The 9,028-nt window shown below is 38.8% G+C and overlaps 2 protein-coding genes across 4 annotated transcripts in view; one reads left to right on the forward strand and one right to left on the reverse strand.

Moving 5' to 3' along the window:
• frmd3 (FERM domain containing 3) overlaps window positions 1-3,216 on the reverse strand; it is a 42,573-nt gene extending 39,357 nt beyond the window's left edge. The window contains exon 1 of one of the 2 annotated variants that reach the window (XM_026322041.1): window positions 2,884-3,216. In XM_026322041.1, the coding sequence (XP_026177826.1) occupies window positions 2,884-2,988 (105 nt within the window). In that variant the 5' untranslated portion in view covers window positions 2,989-3,216. The remainder of the gene's footprint in view (window positions 1-2,883) is intronic. The other variant, XM_026322042.1, reaches the window with a different exon arrangement.
• A 579-nt stretch (window positions 3,217-3,795) lies between these two features.
• LOC113138908 (IDNK gluconokinase) lies at window positions 3,796-8,386 on the forward strand. Of its 2 annotated transcripts, none has more exons than XM_026321760.1 (6): window positions 3,796-3,824; window positions 4,462-4,522; window positions 5,864-5,894; window positions 6,001-6,087; window positions 7,008-7,051; window positions 7,575-8,386. In XM_026321760.1, the coding sequence occupies exons 2-6, from the start codon at window positions 4,485-4,487 to the stop codon at window positions 7,942-7,944; spliced, it is 570 nt and encodes a 189-aa protein (XP_026177545.1). In that variant the 5' UTR covers window positions 3,796-3,824; window positions 4,462-4,484; the 3' UTR covers window positions 7,945-8,386. The 2 variants fall into 2 exon arrangements, with proteins under 2 accessions (XP_026177545.1, XP_026177544.1); XM_026321759.1 differs by having other exon boundaries at window positions 3,797-4,026.
• Window positions 8,387-9,028: the final 642 nt, after the last annotated feature.

The following is a 9,028-nucleotide window of genomic DNA, read 5'->3' on the forward strand; positions in this document are numbered from 1 at the left end:
TTAAGATAAGTCCTCATTTAATCAGGACAGTCCATGCAGTGCCACACATTGTTCCCTCGGGAACCTGGCTAACCTGTCCATGTTTCATGCAAAATAAAGAATAAACTCCTGAGAAAGAAGTAAGAGAAAAAAGGTACTACAGATTCACGAACTAAGGAGTGATGCATTTGCTCACATGATTTTTATGATGGCATTCAATCTAACGCTGTTTTGGCATCCCATTCTGACCTAAATATGCAGCACAATAGAGAGAAGCAGAACCAAATAAATAAATAAATAAAAATAAGAAAGGCAGAAATGACAATGAAAAAAATAAGCAGACAAACTAAGACATGGAAGTGTCTGCACAGTGGAAAGAGGAGAGGTGCTGTTGTCGAACAGTCAAAGTGTAGCATGAGGAGCACAGGATGTCATGAAATATGTAGGAACAGCTCAGCACCGGAACACAAAGCCATTAAAGAAAGTCCCGGAAAATGCAGTCAGCTAGAAATATAAATGTCCAATTCCCTTTTCACAGCTAAAAGCACATACACACCTTTGTAGTCACAATTTTAGACTCTTGTATTCACATATCTGCTGGTAAAAAGCTACACTTTAATCTTCTCAGACATGTTCACACACTTTGACAAACCTCTGTGCTCTCAAAGACACAAAAATACACAGGTATACATGCATGTGGGTACTAAAACACAAAGAGACAAGAAACAGACACAACCTCTCTCTCATACTCTTTTTCACTTCTCTATATACAATTCATGGTGCCTTGTAAATCACTGATTGCGCATGTGAAGAGGAGGAGAGAGGAAAGAGTCCAACATGCAGCAAGTGATTTTGGTCTGTCAGGGTGAGACAACAGGGCCAAGGTAGCCGACAACATCTTCTGAGGAAAGCTCAGGTTTTGACATGGCGCTGGCTGAGCTTCATTCAATGGGCTCTTACCTGCAAGCTGCTGCTGCTTTGGGGGAATTGTTGTAAATCTGAAGGTATAATACAACTGACCTTAATAGAAGAGAACAATGTCTACTGTATACCTTTGCATGTTCTTATGCCCTGTCTTTTATTATATGTAGTAGTATCATTATGAGTCTTTGGCAGATTCACAAGATTTTACTTTTAACTCACTGGCAGCAGCTGCAGCTTGGGGCTGGGGGAACCCAGGAGCCACTGAGGAACTAATTTACTTGTGGAAGCAAAGAAAATGTATATTTTTTTTTGCTCAAGCATCCAAAAATGTCTCAGTATTAGATCTCTAATGAGTGAATAGTTAAACCCTGCTACTGACATACTGGATTCCTTTAATATCAGTTCTCTAGTTGCCTGCACTTCAGTTTTAGGTTGGTGGTCTATGCATCAGTTCTTTGTTGACCTAAATTAACCTCCACATTACAAATCCACTGTTTCATGTCTAGTCAATAAGTCTTAGAGTTAATGTTTCCAGCTACCAGCCAGGCTAGATTATCAAACTACCAGAAGTCTTTCAACCGCAGTCTAGGGTGTGGTTCTGGAAAAATAGTCCGATCCCACTGTGTGTAATTTGAGCACTAACAGATCAAGGTGTAAACAACTAAACAAAGATTAAATATCTGGGACTCCCCATCAGTCAGTTAGAACATCTTCAAGAACTTCAGATCCAGTTACCCTCTAACAGCACTTTTAGAAAGACCTGATCCAGGTGGCGTTTAACCTCCTCAGAAATGTCACCAAAACATGATCATGTAAATTCACTGGGCACAACATCACCTTTTATCCTGAGTACCCTACTTGTTTGCTTTAGCACAGCAGCTACTCTTTAATCAATAAAGTTAGAGTTTTGATGTGTCACTTTCTACCTATTTAGCGTTCATAATCAGTATTTCAAGCCTTTAATATCTGATTGGGAAAACTTCTACAAACATATGCAGACACATTTACAGGTATCCACGGCAACAGTTATTGACAAACACATGACTAAACATTTATCTTACAGCGAAAGAGTCTTTGTTATAAACATTTTTTTTATGTTAACATGCTGCTGGTGAATATTAAATAGAGGGATTTAGAGCTTCATCAGTTTTTCTGAGCAGTCAACAGTAAATGCTTGTCTTTCAGTAAAAGAAGCAGCCGGTGTGATTCTGTTGTTGGGAAACATCATCATCAGCTTTGCAGGCAGACAACAGCAGTCAATGCAAACAAGTAAGCACAATTCTCTGCCTCTCCTCTTCTCTCTGCTTACACACATGTGGTTCTTACTATAGCTGTGAGGATATCTAGTCCCTAGCCCTTAACCCTAACCTTGATCATCACAATTAAAGGCTTAACCCCAACTCTAACCATGGCTCAAACATATTTTTCAAGTTATAAGGGCCAAAATGTCCTCACAGCAATGGTAAAAACTAGAATGTGTCCACACAACCATGCATACACACACACACTCAGCTTCACAACAGCCTTTCTGTCCCCATCATCATTATTATCATTACCACCACACCCATGAACCTCCATCATTTCCTCTGCCAGCATCAAAGTTCATCCTAACTTCTCTACCTGTGGGTCATGTCATCAACAGAAATGCATTGAGTGTTTTTTTTGTTTTTTTTTTGTAAGCATTTCCCCTCTTCATTATATATCTTATTTAGGCAGTAGACTGTGGAGCAAAGCATGCGAGCTCTCCAGTGAATCACAGCAGCTTGGAAACTAGAACAACAACATGTTCAATTGGTCTTTGTTGCACAGAAATGACGCTATGATAATAATAATAATGATAAACAATACGGAGCATGGTGAAGCAGTAAATCAAGAATGCGTTTAATTCACCTATGGAGAGGGAAATTCATTTTCTGCCTCCACGTGATTTTGCAATAATCACAGAGCACAATGCGTGAGGTGTATGACGCTGTCGTCTACCTGAATGCTGCAGGAGATCTCGGAGTCGTCCAGTAACCGGATCGTGCAGAGGATCTCCTGATCTAAGGAGCGGATGCTGGGGCTGCGAAACCGGAGCATTTTCATCCTTGTGTCGGTTCAGTTTTAGCCCCTCATGTCAGCGGATCCACAGACAGACCACACGTATACGCACCGGGCTCTCGCATACACAGACACACATGGATGTGCCTGTCAGTCGAGTCTTGTGACGCCCTTGGAAATGAATGGGTGGATGGAGAGATGGATGGATGTTTAAGAGAGTGGATGGATGCAGCACAGCGGGAAGGAGGAGAGCGTGCACCCGTCTCCTGCCTGCCTGTCTGCCCACTGATGGATCTACAGGAGGGAGGATGGATTTCTCTCTCTCTCTCTCTCTCTCTCTCTCTCTCTCTCTCACTCTCTAAGCATGGATTTTACATTGTAATTATAATCCAGTTTGTAACATCGAAATTATCCTTTAACAACAATTTATCGTTTTCATAATTCAGAAAACAAAATCACAATCACTCAGTAATAAACATGTTATGCTCTTACAACTTTGAAAGGTGATTAAAACAAGCCGTAGATCTCTGAAAGGCTTTTTAAATAGGCTACTGATGAAATAATTATGCATTCTGCAACATACCTATCAATTCATATTTATTCCATTGCATTTAACTCCAGCATTTAAATATAGAAGCTATAATATTGTAAAAAAACATTAATATTATTCATTATCTCATAAAATGTGATACAGTGATTAAAACCCCTGTGATGGAAATTCAATTTAACTGTGAGATTATTTTTATTTTAATCAAAAAAATACGTTCAAGGGAATTTTTAGCTGTAACGTAATCTGAACGTGAGCAGGACACTGTCTCTTTAATTGCGGACGTGCTTCGTGCGTCATCACGTCCTTCAGGAAGACAACGGTCTGACGTTGGGTGTGTGATTTTATTGCTGCTTTTATAAACAAGGAACTGTCTCATTAGGACAAGCCAGATGCTCGTTTTCGTTAAGCGACATCTGGAAAGTTGTGTTTACCGATTTAGCAGCAGTAAAATATGTTGAGTGCTATTCTGCCTCTCTGCACGGGAAACAACTGCGTAAATACAGACATAACGTCACCTGCAGTTCATTATAAAGGTAGGTCATGTATAGCTAGTGGGGAAATAGAAGATTACATTTACTGAATACTGTGAGGTATTTAAGGTATTTACAGTAATAAGGTAGTTTTTATGCCAGATTATGCTGTATTTACATAGGCTAATGAAATATTGAAGTTTTCCATGAAAAATAACTGAACTCAAATAGTAAGTCCCCCCCCCCCCCCCCAATAATCTAATTGTAAATAAACTAATTGTTAATTGCAGCCCTAAAGATTCCTGCATTTTCATTAATCTGTGCATGTAATGCACAACATAGTATACCCTGTGGCTATATTTCTACATTGAGTTTTTTATTTTTTTTACTTAGATACTGCAAAATATTTAGTAGTTACATTATATTATGTGTTAAGATATATTGCCTATGAAAACAGGGTTTTGGCAGTAGTAATAAAAGAACTTTTTCCACTTTTAGGTTTCTGAAGATCCACAGACAGGATGATCTACATCCTAATGGGAGTCTCTGGCTGTGGAAAGTATATATACGTTTGTCTATTTAGGAAAGCTTTAGAGGGTGTAGGGTTGGAGCTAAGTAGTGAACTAAATCTGCTTATCAAATCCAAATAATTTCAAATCCTTTACTGAATCTGTAGCTTGTTAATTTGTTTTGTGCCACAAAACTGAATAATTAACCTTTTGTCCTTTTCTGTGTTAGTAAAACAATTACTAGGCTAATTGTGATTTAAGGACCAATCATCCAAACAAGCCAGGTACCGACATGAATAAAAACAGTAATTTAACCAGGTTTTAGGAATTTGACCACATAGTTTATCAACACTCTATGACATTCATTAAGCTAGTCCTCACTCGTGTTCCCCTTACTTCACTAAGGGACTGTGCAAAAGTAAAAACTACACAGTGAAAATAACAGTGCTTCCACTTTGTCATTTAGCAAATATCAATTAAAGAAATTGGCAGAGTTTTACCTGCACAGTGGACTTAGCTTTACCTGCAGGGGAAGTAGTGGTTGCACTTTTAGATCACACAAAACTGGTGTTTGGGTTTGACTACAGTGTCAGAGAGGCCAAAGAGACAAAACTAAAAACTAAACAGAGAAAATTAATGAAAGATATAATATGTGATTTGTTTGACCATGAATATCATAAAATCTGGGTATTTTGTCAGTTTGAAACAGGTGTTGTGCCGAATTGCATAAGTGTTTACCCTTAACACCTTAACCTTAACCTATAATTGTAACCCTAACAGCCATTAGTCACTGGAGCAAACATTGAGCCAGCAGTGATGTAGGGTATTTTCACTTCAATTCAATTCAATTCAATTTAATTTGTATAGCACCAAATCACAATACAAATCATCTCAAGGCACTTTACAAAAACTAAAACTAAAAACCCAACAAATCCCTTATAAGCAAGCACTTAGCAACAGTGGAAAGGAAAAACTCCCTTTAACGGAAGAAAAAACCTTCAGCAGAACCGGAGCAAAGTACTAAAGCAGAGCCAAAAATTCTGTATTCAGCCAATTTTTTTAGTTTATTTTGTAAACTAGTAGAAAATGGTGAGAAATGGTTCGTCTTATTTCCTTAAAGGTCAGGATCATGGCATCAAATTGCTTGTTTTATTTGACTGGAAATGAGCGAACCATAACAACTGAGGAGGTGGAACTATATTGTCATGAATTTTTGGTTAAAAAATGTAAGAATCAGTTATACAGTAAAATAATTCCCAAATTATTTTGTATTACTATTTAATTAATCAACATGTCATGATATTATAGCCTTGTGTTGGACCAGTGTTTTTATATTTATTATTTTACCGCATTATTTCTGACTGTTCTGTCATCTTATTTCACTTATACAGAAGCACCTTTGGGGCTTTTCTCTCAGAAAAGGTAATTAGACCTATCCCCTTCCTTCACACACACATATTTCTCCATGCATGTTTATACACACAGTATTATTGCATCACTCCCCTGTACATATGTTTCTATTCATTAGCTGGGCTGGCCCCTGTATGAAGGGGATAACTTTCACTCACAGGAGAACATTGAGAAGATGGCTCAGGGCATCCCTCTCACAGATGAGGTCAGCCCACGCGTATGTTTGTGAGTCTGTGTGTCCCTGGAGGTATTGTGTCTTTTCTCGGCTGTAAAAAGTGAAACATTCTCTCAGACTTGCAGCAGAACATTCAACAAGTAGAGCAGACAGGACAGACAGTGAGAGCAGAAGGTAGAGCAACTTAGCTTTTCCCAACAGCCCACATCCTAAAATTCAGTTGAGTCATTCATTGTTGTTTGTTCAATATTTGTATTTTCCCTGTCCAGGCTGTCTTTCAAAATAAAGGGAGCTCTCCAAACAAATGAGTGGCTGTCTGCCAAAGCTAAGTATACAAGCTTACAGGCAGAGCAACCAAAGCCAGCATTTGGCAGCAGTTTGCTGGTGGTGGTGCTTGGTGGATGATGATAACCTCCCACTCAGTAATCTGTTTTGAAAAGCAGAGAGCGTTACCCTCTGCTCTGTCCATTGCTTTGGCATATTTTTAAAATACTCAACAGTTGGCAGTTTGAGGATAAATGATAATAAATTCAGGATTACTGTCAGGTGGTGGCAAAAATATGTCCTTCATGTCAGTATGAGAGTTGGCAAGTTATGGTTGGCATAACCAAACAGGGAATGTCTGTACTCAGAAGCCTGAATAAAAGAGAATGTGATTCCTCTAATTTGACTTCACCTCTTTAAGCTAAAGTATGTTCCTCTGTAGTATGAACAAAAATGTGACTCCAGTTCAGGTGAGAGCGATGCAGAATGACATACAACTAACAGAATGATATAAACATGAAGAGGGGGGAGTTTATAGTCTGCACTTTAATCCCATAGGTCACAAGGACCCTCCTGAGCTTTTCTTCAAAAGGTTAAGAGCCGCTTCTTCAGACAACAGTAAATCTAAAATAGAAGAAATATGTATGCTCAAATACACATGCTGTTATTGTTGTTTGCTACTTTAGGACAGATTACCTTGGCTTCTCAAACTACATGACGTCATTCAGAGGTAAGAATAAAGTAAGCTCTTATATGTACACACACATACACACACACTCACATATAATGACAAAAATGCAGAAGATGGGTGGGTTGAGTGAAGGAGAGGGAGATGAAGGCCAAAGATATGCAGGCATGAAGTTGTTGATCAAAAATATCAAAGATGTTTTTGAAAATTGAGATGAAAACCAGAGAGTGAGGAGAGGAGGTTTTCGAAAAGTAAAGCCAGATTACATGAGAGTGTAGAGAAGAGGTGAGGGAGAAGTGAAAATTGTGACATCTCTTCCTTACGTCCACAGCAACATCAACTACTTCTTTAGTTTAACATTACCACACTCAGTCACACTTTTTTCTCTGCCTGCTCATCCTGCTTCTGTCCCTCCTTTTCTCTTCCCCTCCTCCTTCTCCTTTAGTGTTTAGAATTAGAATTTAAAGTGTAGCTTCTATCTCATCAATGTAGTGTTCAGTGTTTATTATTAATTTAGTCCTGCCCTTGTTTATTATCTGCAAATATGTTTGTCCTTCTATTCCAGTGAAAGGTCTTCAAAGTCCAATGCTCTTGTGGCCTGCTCTGCCCTGAAACATCTGTACAGACAGATCCTGCTTTATGGCTCCAAAGCCCCCACTTCTTCCTCTGGTTCAGATCAAGAAATTCTGCCTGCCACCTGTCCTGATGTCTTTTTTCTCTTCTTACATGGTGACTACGACCTCATTTACCAGAGGATGGTGGCCCGGAAGGGACATTACATAAAAGCAGATCTGCTGTGTTCCCAGTTTGATGCTTTAGAGCCTCCGTTGGATGAGGACAATGTATTGGTACTGGACATCAGAAAGAGCTTCTCTGATATGGCCACAGAAATTGAAAAGCACATTTTAAGCCTTAAGTCATCAGTGATGTTGTAACGACAGCAGCAGACTGTAAAAGAGACTATCACGATCACCCTTCAGTTTTAGCAGTGGCTCAAGAGACAGCAACATCAGCCTGTTAGTCAGTCCACCACTTTAGTTTAGATGGTTTTACAGATAGTCATGGTTCCTAGACATTGTCTTTTCATGACTGTGGTGAAACCTGAGTTTCTTCTAGTACCACAGTAAGGTTACCATTTTGGGCTGCCATTAAAATAATTTGAAAAGTATTGAATAGATCACTGTAAAATTTGGCATGAACATCCAAGTGCCCTACAAAACTAATTGTAATTAGTTAATTTGCTGTTCTTTAATTTAATGCCATTATCAGGTCAAAATGTTGATTTCCTAAATATTCATGACTCCAAAATACCTGATAAAATGAATTAGTTCAAATTGGGTCAAGAAGTTGTTTTTTTTATATAAATCTCTCATGTAACAGTGTGGCTATTAGCTGTTTATGAATTTATGAAGAGGATTATGGGAGTACTGTTCAAGTTTGCACTGTAAAGATTCAACAATCATGTTTTAATGAAATCATTCAGTCTGTCAAACTACCTTTCATGCTCTGACATCAAATACACCAATCAATCTCACAGTGCAGTCTTCACACAGGATGCAAAAAAATAAAATGATTAAACATCTTATTTCTACACACTACTGAGACAGGCTCAGTTTCTCTGACAGCAGCATCTTTAACTTACGGAAGGACAGAACAGGTCAAGCCCTTGCGATCCTGTTTCCTGATCTAATAGCATCTTCAGAAAACACACAGATGCTTTCTCAAACACCCACACACACACACACATTCACTCAGCACTGTAGAGCAGTTTTTGTGGTGTGACTCATCTTCAAAGCTCAACTCGAATATTTTAGGAGCTTCTAATCCATGAAAACCCCCTTGGCTACTCTCATATCTCACACATCCAGACAAACCAGGGCATGCGCGCACACACACTCGCACACACTACTGGAGATTAAAATCCCTTCAGTCTGGCAGCAACAGACAAATGCACACAGGTTGTCAAATAGATCACATACACATATATCTGATGTCAGAGTACATGTCTTGTGTCTCAGT

The sequence above is a fragment of the Mastacembelus armatus genome, chromosome 9 (assembly GCF_900324485.2).
Source record: "Mastacembelus armatus chromosome 9, fMasArm1.2, whole genome shotgun sequence".
Classification (NCBI taxonomy): domain Eukaryota; kingdom Metazoa; phylum Chordata; class Actinopteri; order Synbranchiformes; family Mastacembelidae; genus Mastacembelus; species Mastacembelus armatus.